This window comes from Salvia hispanica, chromosome 1 (assembly GCF_029641045.1).
Source record: "Salvia hispanica isolate PSC_SH4W2 chromosome 1, Shi_PSC_v1, whole genome shotgun sequence".
NCBI lineage: Eukaryota > Viridiplantae > Streptophyta > Magnoliopsida > Lamiales > Lamiaceae > Salvia > Salvia hispanica.
In genome coordinates, this window is record NC_142692.1 from 46,211,955 (window position 1) to 46,228,767 (window position 16,813).

The 16,813-nt window shown below is 37.2% G+C and overlaps 1 protein-coding gene across 2 annotated transcripts; it reads right to left on the bottom strand.

Moving 5' to 3' along the window:
• Positions 1-555: 555 nt before the first annotated feature.
• LOC125224314 (putative cyclic nucleotide-gated ion channel 20, chloroplastic) lies at positions 556-15,454 on the bottom strand. Of its 2 annotated transcripts, none has more exons than XM_089058404.1 (12): positions 14,871-15,454; positions 14,036-14,227; positions 13,781-13,879; positions 13,307-13,444; positions 12,891-13,139; positions 12,551-12,811; positions 12,308-12,453; positions 12,049-12,126; positions 11,636-11,765; positions 11,314-11,560; positions 1,268-1,430; positions 556-818 (listed from the first exon to the last, which is right to left on the bottom strand). In XM_089058404.1, the coding sequence occupies exons 1-12, from the start codon at positions 15,327-15,329 to the stop codon at positions 704-706; spliced, it is 2,277 nt and encodes a 758-aa protein (XP_088914530.1). In that variant the 5' UTR covers positions 15,330-15,454; the 3' UTR covers positions 556-703. The 2 variants fall into 2 exon arrangements, with proteins under 2 accessions (XP_088914530.1, XP_088914508.1); XM_089058382.1 differs by lacking the exons at positions 556-818; positions 1,268-1,430 and adding exons at positions 10,319-10,613; positions 11,057-11,219 and having other exon boundaries at positions 14,871-15,453.
• Between the last annotated feature and the right edge of the window lie 1,359 nt (positions 15,455-16,813).

A 16,813-nucleotide genomic window follows, 5' to 3' on the forward strand; every position in this document is an offset into this window, starting at 1 on the left:
TTCCAGTAGGAGGAGGCAGATCCGGAGGAAGCGGATTTTGAGGGGCAAGTGGTGGTAGCCGCCGTCGTCTGCCTTGGATTCACCGTCACCGATTGGAAGAAGGAATGATCGAAGTGAATCCTTGAGCTTGAGAGAGCGAGACGTTTTGCGTAGAAATTTTCCAAGTGTTGAGAATGAAAAATTGTGTTTTGTGTTTTACAACAATTTTCTCATATAATTTCTAATTATATTTAAAAGAATATTTTTAATAATAGTTAGGGTTTTTAATTAAGGATTTAAAAATCAAAATTAAAACTTAAATTTGGTCAAAATCGAATTTAAATCCGTTGACCGTTAGTTTTTAACGGAAAAGTTAACAGAGGACCAAAATGATCAAATTCTCATATGTTCAGGACCAAAATATCCAAAAGATAATGTTTAGGACCAAAAAAGTAAAATGACCATATGTTCAGAACGAATTTTGACCTTTACTTTTTATTTGAATGTAGTTAGATTACGTATAGTAGAAATAGAACCAAAAACTCATTTTTGATTATCTAGATGGTAGCAGGTGAAATTGGTTTATGGTACTTGTAGTTAAGTTGATACATTTAGTCTCTATGGAATACGATACTCTTGCTCATCCCTACAACAATCCCATACACTTTGTGGATAGTTTTTGTAGTAAAATACAAGCGAGTCACCGAGATGGCAAGTTGTGCGGTCACCTTGAGGAACCTACTTGACTTGAATCAACTTGATTTGTTTGCTTCCTTCTGTGTCTCCACGCTAGTTGGATTCGTCTAGCTGCAATACCACGCCAATGAGGTGATTCATACCTGCAACAAGAGAATCAACAATTGAATTTATGGGGGATATCGAACAAGGAAACAAGAAGCTATGTGATGTGCCTTTAAAGTGTATTTCCATTCGACTCCAATAGGTGATAGACTCCCGGAAAACTTGCGTACAGCCCCCTTGAATGCAAGACGAGAACTATTGAACTTATATACATATATAAGGTTCAAGCTTAGGTCGTTTAGAGTTTCCACGACCTTATGCTTGAGCTTCTATAGCTGTTGAGCTAAAGCTAGAGGAATAACCTTGTGAAAGTAGCGTTGGAATTGCAGAATGGGTTATAGTTGGTGTTTTCTTTGTCAGTTTTTCACTTACAAATAATAAATCTCTTTTCATACTGAGATCAGAATCAGAAGGCTTGTTTATTCCTTCATTCATTTATGGACCCACTTTTAGGCTTTTACTTGGAATGGCTACAAATAAAAGTTACCTTATGGCGCTCTGAATGCGTGGATTCTTCAAGAATCTTATGAAGAGACCCGCCACTTCTTCAAAATCAGCAGCTCGTAATACAAAGGCTTCGACGTTTGTTAAGCAAGTAACATGCCTGTCGCTCAACAGCCCATGTCGTGGAAATCTAATACTCGTTCCATCTGAAGATTATGAATACACGAAAACGACGTATTATGAGTGAAATATAAGATGTGAAGTGAAATTACGAGAGATAAAGCTACCTGACAAAAAAGAAGTGGAAAATGGGTGCCTAAAAAAAAAAGTGGGTGATTTGAGTTTTTACCTTTACTAACAGAAGAATGTTCAAGGCACCAGGTAAGTACTCCCTCCGTCCCGGCTAAGATGACACATTGCTTAGCCGGCACGTGATTTTAGGAGTTATTGGTTAAAGTGTTTAATTGGAGAGAGAGAAGGTAGATGTAGGTATTAAAGTAGAGAGATAAAGATAGATGAATATTTTAATAGGAGTGAGAAAAAGTGGTTGAGTGTATTAATTGGAGAGAGAAAGTTACCAAAAAAGGAAATGTGTCATCTTAGTTGGGACAAACTAAAAAGGAAAACGTGTCATCTTAAGCGGGACGGAGGGAGTAGTTTTTCTCCGCAAACATCGCCTTCAGACAGGATAGAATCGTTGCCATCTTCTCCCGTGCTCTTCATCTTTCCACGAATTATAAATACTCCCTCCGTTCCCTCATAGTTGAGGCGAAACTTTTCGGCACGGAGTTTAAGAATTGAATGTTGAGTGTGTTAAATAAATAGATAAAAAAGTAAGAAAGCGAAAAAGGCAGAGAGAATAAAGTAAAAAGTGAATAAAGTAGAGAGAATAAAGTAAGAAAGAAATTTTTTTTACTAAATATGGAAATGACTCAACTATGAGGGAACGGAGGGAGTACTATTTTATCAACTAGACCACCCGGATATAGTATCTCACTGCCTCTGATGTAGGATCTTGTCTTCAGCTTCTCTTGTATAGCATCAATGACAGGTTCATCGAGAAGTTGAAAAATCCGTACCTGTAAATGGCGTATCATATCAATGATAACTAAGAAATATCTGTTAAATATGTAGTTAAGGTGTTGAGAATTTAGTTTCTTGACTAACTTAAAGAGATGGCGCCTAATATTTCGTTGAAGGTCCTCTGGGAAGTTCTCTATCATCGAGTCTTTGTTTACACCCCTACCTGTTGCCCAGTTGAAGCGTTCTGCGTCTCTGACTTGACTGCAAGGGAACAAACACACAACACATCTGGTCAATTAGGTCATACATATAGTTTCTAGCTCCTATTGTGATTTCATAATTGGAACAATAAGAAGCTATTCAAGAGCCTACTGCAGTTTGTTGTCAAGTTGTTCAATATACACTTGAGAAACCCTGATGTAACCTACTGCTAATGCAACTCGGAAAATACAACATTACTACTTGCAATAAGCATGAGACTAAAAGGTAAATTAGGAAGAGTAAAAAGCAAAGAAATGAAACAATCAGCAATGATCATAAGAAAGAAAGATAAAGAATATGGAAGCTTCGAAGATTATCAGGTAAGCGAAGATGGTTCATCCATTGTTCAACTTCGCGGCCTCTTAAAGACTTTTCTAACCTCCTGAAGGAATAAAAATGTCATTACTTAGTCCCAAAGATTTTTCTTTTACGAGCACTTGAAAGAAACTAGCTGGGAAGTGATTAACTCCACTTAAACATAAAGTGACTGGGAAACTAGAGAATAGAGATACGAAATCCAGTATATACACAATTATCATGTCATTCAGTCGAGTGTGCACCTGCGTCCAAGTTCCTGCAGAATGGTCTGCATATTTCCAATCAGAAGAGAGAAAAGCAGCAGACCTATCCCTATTATGATCATGGTGAAAACTACTTCGAGAGGCATGTAGCTCGGCTCCTGATTCCCAGCTAGCGTACTAATTTGCTTCATAAACAATCACAACACGGATTTGTATCGACCGTGAAGTCAGATTATTAAAGAATAAACAGCATAAACCAAAAAACGTGTATAACTAAGTTACCTGGAACCCCCAAAACAGTGAATACAAGTATCTATCGAAAATGTCCCTGTGAGTGGTCAGATTAACAGCAGCTTCAAATATCCCAAAGTCAAAACTGTCTTTCATAAAACAAACACTTGCATTTTCATTATTTTTCCAGTCATCCCAGTCCGGCATGGGTGTAAACCTCTTTCATAACGGTTTTACAATTGTATTTTGAATTATAAGCGCGCCGACGCAGAATAATATTGTCACAAAATTGTGTGTAATCTTTTTTTTACTCTGTACCATTTAAATTAGTATTATACTGTATCCTAGTCGAGCTCCATTTCATTGCAAAATAGTGATCCTATACACTGAAAAACCCAAATCTTGAAACCTAGCTAAATACTAAACCCTTAACGTTAAAATGTACTCATCATGACCAACAAATGAGCCAAATATCAATATAATTCTCATTCGGTCCCAGTTCAATTTTACCTTATTGATCACTTTAAAACAAACTTTAATAATAGAAAAAAATAAAATAAAAAGAATATCATAACTTCATGTTAAACTATATGAAGAGTATTGGAAAATATGGATGGAGTGAAAAACATGACGAAAAAAAATATGTGAGTTGATAAATTACCAAATGTCATATATTTATAATCCAAAAAATAGAAGATAACTACAATAATTTCCGCCATTGTATTTCTATGAAATTAGTAACGAATAAATGTGTAATAAATTTTGGAAAATGAAATGGAAGGCCATTGAAGCAATAATCTCATAATTTACTCTACAACTTTTCGGTTAATCCTCATGATACTCATACAATAAAAGGTCGTTATTCCTCATATCCAATCAATGGCAATATTAAATGTTCGTAAATATCATTATGGATTTTATAATAATTGTATAAAATACTTCAACACCAATGTAGAGACTTAAAGATAATGGGAATATTGAAACCTCAATCAAAATTCAATATAAAATAATCACAGTGTTGGGCTTTTCTAACCGAGATATACAAACTAAGTAGTCACAGTTACATCAGAAATTATACATATTATGTAGCTTTTGATATTAATGGCATTATACCTAAATATCAAGTCATTCAAGTAATTATTCTATAATTAATATTCAAATTATAACTGAATCCACGAATACAATGTTGTAAGCTGTAATCAAATTTTAAAGAATTATTTCGTTGCTAAATTTGAAACCTAACAACAATTTGAATTCCATAATTATAGGGATGGTTCCATAATCATAGGAATAGATTGTAACTGATTTATATCTATCATCATCTACAACAAAATATACGTATATTCAAAATATGAAAAATATCATGGCATTACAATTTTATACTATAGTACTATAAATTTATTTCTAAATTTATTAGCTATTTCAAAATTGTTTTATCCTAATTAAATCCTTAAATTATGACACTCTTCTAATGAAATAACCAATGAAATGTCCCTCTTCTCTTTATACAATCTTCCAATCCAATAAAAGATACATATGCCGCCAACAATATCCCTCTTCTCATCTTTTACTCACCATTCAAATCATCCAGGGGAATTCAAATCATCTGGAGGAGTGTTTGTCGTTGTTCTTTATCGATTTTCTTTTCCCTTACCTTTTTTCTTTTTCCCCCTCTTCTTCTATACGGTTTGATCATGAGGGAACAAAAATATTGACATTGGAATGCAATGTCATGAAAAAATTACGTTAGTAAACAGTGTAACTCCAAATATGGAATTGCATTGCTCAAAAACCCATCGGCTACAGCATTAATCATTTTTGTTGTTGAAGTTTTGATTGAAAGAATATGATTTTCAAATGAGTATTTATAGAGATATGCTTTGTTTCTACTGACTCTACGTATTTCTGTGTTAATTAGGTAATATGATTGAGTCTCTTCGCTTCAACAAATGACCCTTCTTATTTCTATGTTAATTAGCATTATAATGAAGAATGTAGAATGAAAACCGTTTACTCTTCTATTGTTACAATATTTGTAATAATAATTATAATAGCATTGATTGTAGAATGAAGATTGCAAAATTAAAACCGTTTGATTCCTTCTGTTGTTACATTTTTTAATGTTATTTTATTGCAATATTCATAATGGCATTTTTTTTATTTCTCCAAAACTAATCTTACATAATCTCCTCAAATGACTTAAAATTAAAAAGCATTTTTGGAAATTTAGGCTCATTGTCTTGAAATCATCTTAATGTGGTATGCATGATTTGTAACTGGATTGCGAGGCTGATTTTGCCTCACGAGAAAATTGCATATACGGAGAATACCCTCTTCCCTAATTAGTGCACCAAACCTTGCTTGTAGAATTCGTGGAATAGTTGCTTGAATCCTTATGCCTTGAACACAAAAAAAAGTCTATAGCAAATGATTTCATATAACTTGCAAAAACATAACTAAAAGGCACAAAACAACATACCATTCAATAGTGAAGCACACATTCTAAACTCACGATATTGATTTTGTCTCTAGGAACGGCAACTTCATAGACATGGATACACCGGACTTTGATAATCGAATTAGTTTTCGTTAGTTGTAGATCATCTAGCAAGGTGTGGAATGGTTCCATGATATCAACCTTGCTACTCGTGGGAAAAACAAAAAGATGAAGCTTGAGTTATATAAGGTAAATAGGTACGTGTGAATAGATCAAATGTCATATTTATAGGAGAAAAAATGAACCATGAGGTTCTTTTCAAACTTTCCACATTCTCCACTTAGGTTAAAATTAAATTTGTTCTTAATTTAGGTTTCTCCTTTCGTTTGTAAGCAAAATATTAGGAAGAATCTTTTAATTTCCTAAATTAAACTATTTTTTTTCATAGTATACGTTAAAAATTGGAATATAGTTTGATATAATTTCAACGGCAGGTGTGCATTGAATAGATTATACTAATGAATATTAATTTTTTATTTTAAATTTTCTAAATGCATGAGTGGGAAAACTAATGCTACTACATGGAGTAGTACTAATACAAATTCCTAAACGCATGATTGGGAAAATTTATTGTTTTTACATGGTGGATTGCATTTATAGTGCATATGAAACTGCCTAATGTGATTTTAAATTTGTAGCTGAAAGTCTAGATTCTAATTCTAAGTTTAAATCAGTTATATAAATTATAAATTTTTTTAATCTTGATTCAGAGTCTTTATTCTCCAATATTAATAAAATTCCAAGCGTTTATTTTTTAAATGGCCGACTAATCTAACGTAGCTAACTTATATAATAATGCCACTAAAGCCAAACAATTAATTATTGATTAAGAGAATGAGACTAATACAATTATCCTAATGATGATTTGGAAACGCCATAAATGTATATAAATATATTATTATAACTGTAAATATAATGAACCATGAGGCTCTGATTTGAAAATAATGATTTTGAAACGCCATAGAAGGTCATTCTAGCATCAAAAATTATATTTTCATAAATACCCTAAAACTCCTATTGATAATTTCATAAATACCCCCAAAACTCTCCTTTTATATACGTAGAGATATTTTTTTATTTTACCTTTTAGTTTCTTGTTCTTCTCTTATAAAATAGATAAACAAAGAGGAACTTTTAAAGAATATGTTGCGGTGGATACGAACATTAACAATTCTATAATTAGAGTTGCACACTTTTGTTCTTATTTTTCTATGTGCAAATTTAAATAGCACGTTAGAGCAATAATAGGCTAGTTATAGGCCAGCCATTCTCTCTTCTTGTCACGTCAGCAGCACTAAAAATCCACCTGCCACATTAGCATAGGCCAGTCATAGGCCAACCGCAATAAAAATAATTCAAAAACAACTACATTTTACGGAATAAAATTAACGATTAAATTACGGAATAAAATTAACAATTAAATTACGGAATTAAATTTACGAGACATATACGGGAAAATTCATTCATTTCATTAAAAAAAAAGGTACATAGTTTTAAAAAAAAATACATGATTTTTTTCAAAAAAAAAGGGCTTCCACACACGAGCCCCGCCACTCTCTACTCCTCGTCGCCGCCGCCGTCCTTGCCGCCGCCACCCGGGGTATCTAAGCCCGCGTCTGAACCCCCCACCAGTGCCCTCGAGGCATCCAAATCCACCCGCATGTTCTCGAGCATCGAGTAGAGGAACCTCTTCTCCGTGGGGTCGGTTGCAGCCTTCCACTCTTGGAAGACCGCGAACATACGTTCCTCCGTCTTTGCACGCGATAATAACGTGTACGCGCGTGGGGTTGGGGGGGCCGAGATGACCTCATGGGGCGATAGGGGGGATCCTCCTCTCGCTGCCCGTTGCGCCCGCTTTTGGCCAACCGGGTGAGGGCGACGAGCAACGGATGGAGGGGACGGAAACTCCTCAGCATCCGGGGGGAGGTCGTGGGATCCGCCGTTGCTGCCGCTGTAGTCGCCGGAATAGTTCAGCCTCTGCTTCTTCGGCCACCCAGCGTCGCACCCCGCCCGGAACTTCTCGGAGTCCTTCAGCAACACATAGCATTCCCAGAAGAGGAACTCATTATACTTCCCCGACAAGGGGAACTGACTCTCCGCTATCCTCCGAGCGTCCTCCTCATTCTGCCCACTAGTCAGCTGGCGGAGGGCGTTGGCATACAACCCCGAAAAACGGTCGACCGTGGCCCTAATGCGCTCCCACCCCTTCCGGCACTACTCCCCGCTGAAGTCCTTCCCGTGCGGGCAGTTCCTCCTGTAGGCAGCTCTAATCTTCGCCCACATGTTGACGACCCGCTGGTTGTTTGCAACCAGCGGATCGTCGCACACCGTCAACCATGCCTTGGCCACCCCGGCGTACTCATCGTTCGTCAACTTCCTCCGGGTGGGGGTGTCGTCAACAGCGGGCTGCGACGACTCGCCGACCGCCTTGGCCTTCCCCTTCGTCTTCTTCTTCTTCGGCGCGGCCCGACCCGCTGGAACGGGAGTGTCCGGATCCCCGAGATCGATCCCCATATCATGCAATGACAGAAGGTCATCGCCAGTAAACTGCGTCTCCACTGGGGTCGACGTGTGAGACGAAACCGTCAAAAAATCAAGAGAGGGACGGTATACCGTGTCCCCCCCTCCCGGTGGCCCCTGCATACCGTGCTGCATCCCTCCCTGCCACATCATCCCCATCATCTGCTGCATCATTTGGGGCATACCTCCCCACCCCGGCACTGACTGTCCGCCGCTCCACTGGCTCCCCTGCCCCCCGCCCGGCATCCCCACGGCATACCCCCCTGGTTCCCCCCTGCATCCCCCCCGGCGCTCCCGCCATCATCCCCATCAACTGCCCACAAGGGACGTTAAACCCTGGGCCCATCTGGCCCCATCCAAATCCCACGGGTACCGTGGGCATATGAGAGCCTCTCGTCGCCGGACTGGACTCGTTGTTGTTGTCCATCGCTCGATGATGCTCTTGTACAGAAAGTTAGAGAGAGAGAAAACTCGTTAAAACAAGTGGTTCAAATGAAAATGAAACTAAAATCGCGTATATATAGGTTTTCAAAAAATTAAAAAAAAAAAAAAACGAAATAGGCGCTGGTCGATCGGCACGCCACAATGGCGGCCAGCGCCCCTGAATCGGCTAGCCCACGCCGATTTTCTGACCGATTCGCCGCTGGCCGACTGCAATGGTTCGGCTAGCCGATCGGCTAGCGACGTGAATCGGCTAGCCGGCATTGTGGATGCTCTTATTGTGGACTCGAACTCCAAGTTGACTTTTGGTCTCAAATATTAACTATTTACCACTAGGTCACCCGCTAGATAGACCTCAATATTTTTCAATGAATTTTCTTTTCTTTTTTTTCTAAAATCTAAACGAGTCTTTATTGACTAGATTTGAGTCCACATAATTTGTGGCAGTATTTTATCATATGATATTGTCACATTTTTCAGGATTTTTAACAAATGATGTGACTTATAGCTAACTCGATCTTAAGCTACCCTTTTTATTCCGTTTTTTTTATAGAGGACGCAATATTATTGAGGCTGACAATTAGAATTTAGAGGCCATATTTTAATACCCAACAAATAGGCTGGTAGGTCAAAAAGATGTGAAGGATTTTCAATTGAAAAGGTGCAGACATTTTTGTAGGCCGCAGCTATATCAACTTGCTATGTGCTTTTCAATTTAATTTTCTCTTTAAGTATGTGGTAATATCTGACCTACTTTATAAAAAAAATCGCAACCATCTTTTTATATTTCATGCGAGTACTGTATAATATCTCCCTCCTTCCCACATTAATTATCACTATTAATATGTACACGAGTTTTAAGAATTATAAAAAAAAAAAAAATTAAAAAGTTAGTGAAATATGGGATTCACTTTTTTATAGTGATTTTATAATAAAATGTGAGTTAATGAATTTGAGACATACTTACCATTTATACTAAAAATAAAGTGTGACAATTATTGTGGGGCGGACCGAAATAGAAAAGAGTGACAATTATTGTGGGACGGAGGAAGTAATAGTATAGATTATATGAGAATCAAATCATATTAGTTAAGACTTAGCTTACTCTAGCACCGTACCATAACACCTAACGAATTTATCACTTCGGGAGGGGTTTTACTTCGTTGACCTTTCAAAATCGTTGGAACGCAGTAACATATATATGCATGATTGTTTTCAGCATTTATTAGGTCTAAATTTAAATGGATAATTTTGTCAATTGATAAATTATTAGTAAAAGATAAATAAATAAAAGAAGAAGAGAAAAAGAATAAAAAAGCAAAAATCCCTTAAAAAAATTTGCCTGCCTCAATCTCATAGTATTTCAAAGAGTCAAATTGAAACTCATATTCTGAAATTTCTCTTAATCTAGTTAAGCGATTGACTTAATAATCCTAGATAATTCTAGAGACATCTAAAGATAATAAGAATTAATTGGACAAGAGCTTGGAATTGCACATCGAATCCTTGAATTCAACATTTCTCCACATTACCACATCTCATAATTGTTCATTTGTTCTTGTTTATTTATTTTAATCTAGTTGCATGTGTTTAGTAGAAATAGAACCAAAAACTCATTTTTGATTGTCTAGAGTAGTTGAAATTGGCTTATGGTAGTTAAGTTGATACATTTAATCTCCGTGGGATACAATACTCCTACTCATCAGTGCAATAATCTCATACACTCGCGGGTAGTTTTTGTAGTAAATAAAGCGAGTCACCGAGATTGCAAGTTGTGCGGTCACCTTGAGGAACTTACTCGACTTGAATCAACTTGATTTGTTTGCTTCCTTCTGTGTCTCCACGCTATTTGGATTTGTCTAGCTGCGCGTGCTCGCCAATAACGTGATGCATACCTGCAACAAGAGAATAAGCAGTTGAATTTATGGGAGATATTGAAGGACACAAGAAGCACTATGTGATGTGCCTTTAAACTGTATTTCCATTCGACTCCAATATGTTATCGACTCCCGGACAACTTGCGTACAGGCCCCCTTGAATGCAAGACGAGAACTATTGAACTTATATATATGGCTCAAGCTTAGGTCGTTTAGAGTTTCCACGACCTTATGCTTGAGCTTCTATAGCTGTGGAGCTAAAGCTAGAGGAATAACCTTTTGAAAGTAGCGTTGGAATTGCAAAATGGGTTATAGTTGGTGATTTCTTTGTCAGTTTTTCACTTTCAAGAAAGAAATCTCTTTTCATACTGAGATCAGAATCAGAAGGCTTGTTTATTCCTCCATTCATTTATAGACCCACTTTTAGGCTTTTTCTTGGAATGGCTACAAATAAAAGTTACCTTATGGCGCTCTGAATGCGTGGATTCTTCAAGTATCTTGTGAAGAGACCCACCACTTCTTCAAAATCAGCAGCTCGTAATACAAAGGCTTCGACGTTTGTTAAGCAAGTTATCTGCCTGTTGCTCAACAGCCTGGGTCGTGTTAATCTAGTACTCGTTCCATCTGAAGATTATGAATAAACAAACACGGCTTATTATGAGTGAAATATAAGTGGAAAATGGGTGCTACAAAAAAAGTGGGTGATTTGAGTTTTTACCTTTACTAACAGAAGAATGTTCGAGGCACCAGGTAAGTAGTTCTTCTCCGCAAACATCGCCTTCAGACAGGATAGAACCGTTGCCATCTTCTCCCGTGCTCTTCATCTTTCCACGAATTATAAATACTATTTTATCAACTAGACCACCCGGATATAGTATCTCACTGCCTGTGATGTAGGATTTTGTCTTCAGCTTCTCTTGTATAGCATCAATGACAGGTTCATCGAGAAGTTGAAAAATCCGTAGCTGTAAATGGCGTATCATATCAATGATAACTAAGAAATATCTGTTAAATATGTAGTTAAGGTGTTGAGAATTTACTTTCTTGACTAACTTAAAGAGATGGCGCCTAATATTTCGTTGAAGGTCCTCTGGGAAGTTTTCTATCATCGCGTCTTTGTTTAAACCCCTACCTGTTGCCCAGTTGAAGCGTTCTGCAGCTCGGACTTGACTGCGAGGGAACAAAAACATACACATCTGGTCAATTAGGTCATACATATAGTTTCTAACTCCTATTGTGATTTCATAATTGGAATAATAAGAAGCTATTTGTCAAGTTGTTCAATATACACTTAAGAAACCCTGATGTAACCTACTGCTAATGCAACTCGGAAAATATGATGTTCACACTTGCAATAAACATGAGACTAAAAGGTAAATTAGGAAGGGTAAAAAACCAAAGAAATGAAACAATCAGCAATGATCATAAGAAAGAAAGATAAAGAGTATGGAACCTTCGAAGATTATCAGGTAAGCGAAGATGGTTCATCCATTGTTCAACTTCGCGGCCTCTTAAAGACTTTTCTAACCTCCTGAAGGAATAAAAATAATGTCATTACTAAGTCCCAAAGATTTTTCATTTACGAGCACTTGAAAGAAACTAGCTGGGAAGTGATTAACTCCACTTAAACATAAAGTGACTGGGAAACTAGAAAATAGAGATACAAAATCCAGTATATATACAATTATCATGTCATTCAGTCGAGTGTGCACCTGCGTCCAAGTTCCTGCAGAATGGTCTGTATATTCCCAATCAGAAGAGCGAAAAGCAGCAGACCTATCCCTATTATGATCATGGTGAAAACTACTTCGAGAGGCATGTAGCTCGGCTCCTGATTCCCAGCTAGCGTACTAATTTGCTTCATAAACAATCACAACACGGATTTGTATTGACCGTGAAGTCAGATTATTAAAGAATAAACGGCATTAACCAAAAAACGTGTATAACTAAGTTACCTGGAACCCCCAAAACAGTGAATACAAGTATCTATCAAAAATTTCCCTGTGGGTGGTCAGATTGACAGCAGCTTCAAATATCCCGAAGTCAAAACTGTCTTTCATAAAACAAACACTTGCATTTTCATTATTTTTCCAGTCATTCCAGTCCGGCATGGGTGTAAACCTCTTCTCATATCCATGATTACAGCTGATGAATTTTGTACAGTTACTGGTTTTGTTCCCGCCATGGCATGCATCTTCAAAGCATTTATTGACCCTCTGCGCTAGTAAATCAACAGATATCAGGTGGGAAATGTTTCCAGAATGAGGGATAGCGCTCTGATATGCAAGAACGAACCTGTATGCTAAGAAAATACCAGCATGAGCCAACCACATGGCTCGCTAAAATGTACGTGAGAAGATTCATGAGGAAATTTGCCCAGTCTGACTCAAAAATGAAGCCAGTTGGGGAAAAACCAGCAACCAAAGGTAAGAATCTGCACAGCCTTGGTATATACTGAACGAGAATTGCCAATGGAAGGACAAATTTTAAAATTCCAATTCCAGGTGACAAGTCAGAGTGTGGTAAGACAAATATTAATATAATCTACAGGAAAACAGATGAGTCGATTTTAGTAGACATCAAGCTTGAGAGGTGCTTGCAAAGTAGTACATGTAATTCGTGGATACGAGAAAAATAGAAGACATTCTCCGTTCAATAATGTAAGATGATGGAAGAAAAGGTAAAAATCCAGCATAGATGTAGAGACACACCTGTGGCATGGGAAGTACGACAACTAGATCAACAAGAAAGTATGTCGTGAAATAATTCCAGGCTATCATCTTAGGATCATCAACTAAATCGCCAGACCCTGCAACTCTCGTTTCAGGAGCAACATAAGCTAGCCTGAACTGCAAAGTGACAACGCACCTTCACTAGTAAAACATGCTGAGAAAAAAGCACCAGAAATCACATTGAAGCGCAATTTCGATCATATGTGTGCATGGATCATACTAAAGGTAGAAGCAAGTGCCCATTTTTGTAACAGTCGATGTAATTGTTCGAATACCAATCCTACTTCAGCTATTCAGCTTTTAGATGGACAACTGGCTTATTCTAAAATGAGGGAAAGATAAAAAATTATTACATGCATTATATAAGTACCACTCAAAATGAAAGACACCTTTTTCTGCATAAGAAAAGGCAAGAGGAAATGCTTCTACGCAATGTGACAGTGAGACTTATACCTGAAGGAGGATATGCATGAAATAAACGCAGTCGATAATGGTCCTCAAGATGAGAAATTCTCGTGTCTTAGGCCAAATTAATTCGACGCAGTTGTAATCCTGCCGGACAATGGTCAAATCAAGCCAATTGCAACTGAGTTTGTTCACATTCTTTAATCATACATAAAACATTTAATAAAATTTATAGTATTACGTAAAACATATAGGGGTGATAGTATTGACAAGGAGACCACAACCACAAAAAAAGAAACATACCTTGCGCACAAAAAATAGGAAAAAGAAAAATGGATCGAGAAATGACGCAACAATGCAACAGATAACAAAGAACTTTTTCCACCATTGAACGAGTTTTGCATGAGGATCAATAACCCCAGGAATGTAAGAAAGAAAACACGAACGAATTCTCTTTGCCCAACTTTGTGCATCGCCATAGAGCATATTGCGATACTGCAAAAAAGGGTCACACACTATGAGGGCAATGCCTGAACTTGTTAGCAGAAATAGATAAAGCAAGTAGAAAATATCAACAAATTTTCCACGAAAACACCAAAACTCATAAATGAGACTTTTTGAACATCATGAAGAACGCAAAATTTATAAGACTTAGTAGTTTGCTACCGAAAGAAATGCCAAGAAAAACATTTTACAAAAATAAATCTACTCCAAACAAAAATAATGATTGGAACAATCTCAGTACCAATCCCGTACTGAGATCGCATTGAAGCGCCATAACTGAAGGGGATGTGAGCAAACACAGCAGCACAAGACATATCTCTTTGTTTTAGTCATTTCAAAGCTAAAATGAAGTCACGTAAGCAAGGAAATCATTGGCTTCAATAACACAATTCAATAAAAGAATTGTTAAAAACTAAAACTGTGCCAAGATACAAAAAATGACACTATATTAAAAGATTTGGCATCTAATTTGAATATTTAATACAATTTCCCAATCTATTCTGATGCAGACATCTCTGTAAATTCATCACTCACCACTCAATCATTACTAACACCCTCATAAATCAAGCATTCACATATACTCTCCACAAACTGATAAATACAAAAAGGCCATGAATGCAATAAACAGTAATACCTCAGCATCAAACATCTCTGTGGTCCTTGACGGCTTCTGCTGCCCCTTAGCATCATAGAACATGGGACAAGCGGTGCAGTAGGGATCACTGCACTTCCCGAGCTGCCCAGACCTCCAGAGGTGCTCATTCTTTCCCACGTAGTCCCCATCACCATTCCTGGCCCGATTCTCAGCCTCAGCAGCTGTCTGAGGAGGCCTAAAGACAAGCTCGTTGTTCCGGCCAGGATATAACGGACCACTCATCTGTACTTGAGGATTTCGCTTTGCAGCCCTCAAAGGGCCAGTGAAACCAACTAGATTTTGCTGGTATTCAGATGGATGTGGAGACTCCGTAGCGAAAGACATTGACACACTCCTCGTCCTACCAGAAATTCCTCTTCTTGCAGAGGAGCCGCCATTATCGGACTGTAAATGTGAAGCTGGCAGCATAGGTGCTTCATCTCTCGATGAAGCATCCATTGCTTCAAATACACCTGCAAACAGAAATTACTCTTATTCTTTCCTTTCTGTTTTCTAATTCTCCATCAATCTTTCCCAAAATCAACAAATTCCATCCACAAATAGCAACATGACAGAAGAGAATATATTACCTTTCCTAGAGACTTTTCAAAGAAATAGACCTCCCAATCAAAATTGACACACAATAGTTAAAAAAGAACAGCAACAAATGCAGTAACTTTTCAGTTAATGAAAAATCTGTGAGCAAGAATTTCACAACCATCCTCTCAAAAAATATCAACAATCAGAGGCTCATAATTTCCTACACATATATAGAAGATAAATAAACAAACTCCACCAACAAATCGCAACATAAGAGAGAGAAAGAGAGGGGGGAGCATAGATTACCTTTGTCGGATACTATCGAAAGCAATACACATCCCCACCAATTAAAATTCACACAAACAAGTAACAAAGAGCCAACAAATGAAGTAAGAATTCAACAATTATTTTCACACATATATGCCAAGAAGCTAAATCAACTCACTTTCCAAAATATAATCTTAGGATAAACCAAGTGAGGAAAAAGCAGAGAAAGGCCAGCCATTTTCCCACGGCCATCAAAGGAACTGAAGGGAAACAACGACGAAAGATAAAACCTTATTTTAGCATTTTCAGCTCAGTGCTCTCAAAAGGTGACAATAAAATAGGAGTATGTCCTTCCAGAAAAGATTGTTTAACAAATTCAACATGGCAATTATTTAGTAGTAATTGGCTAATTGCAAGCAAATGGGTAAGCCGGGACTGAACGTAGTAGTAGAAAATAGTAGTCGTATTTATGCGTAGAAGAAAAACCGTTGAGCTAAGCCATCAAGATTAAAAAAATGACTCGTGTAGCGCCGCCGTGGACCGGAGGAGTTGAATGCAGCTCCATTTTGCCGGAAAGTATGAGTTCAATTCAATCGTGTTTGTTGAAGGTCGTCTAAATTTGTAATGCGGTGGTTCGATCCGAGCTTCAAAACTTGAAGGCTTAAATTTTAAATGATTATTTATAGACATGTAGGAAAATAGAAAAAAATGGAATATGAAAATAAATACTCCCTCCATAGTCCATACCACTCAAAAATTAAAAATAAAGAGGAAAAAAAATAGACATGTTGAGTGGACGGAAGGAATACATATAAACAAATTACCGAATTAAATTACACATATTGCTCTATAGATTGTGATTTTAATTATATAAGGTGGATTTGAGAAATCAGTAATTTGGTAGAAAGAAATAATGAAGATTTTCATCCCTAGGTTAAAAGTAAAAGAAACTTTGTTATACTAGTACTCCCTTTGTTCTATAATATTGGAGGTATTTTCTTTCAGTATGAATTATAAGAAAAAGGTGTATATAGTATACCCTCTGTTCCGTAGTAATAGAGTTATTTTGCCATTTTGGTACGTTTTTACAGGAATAGAGTCATTTTTCTTTTTAGTAAAAGTCAACGCATTTATTC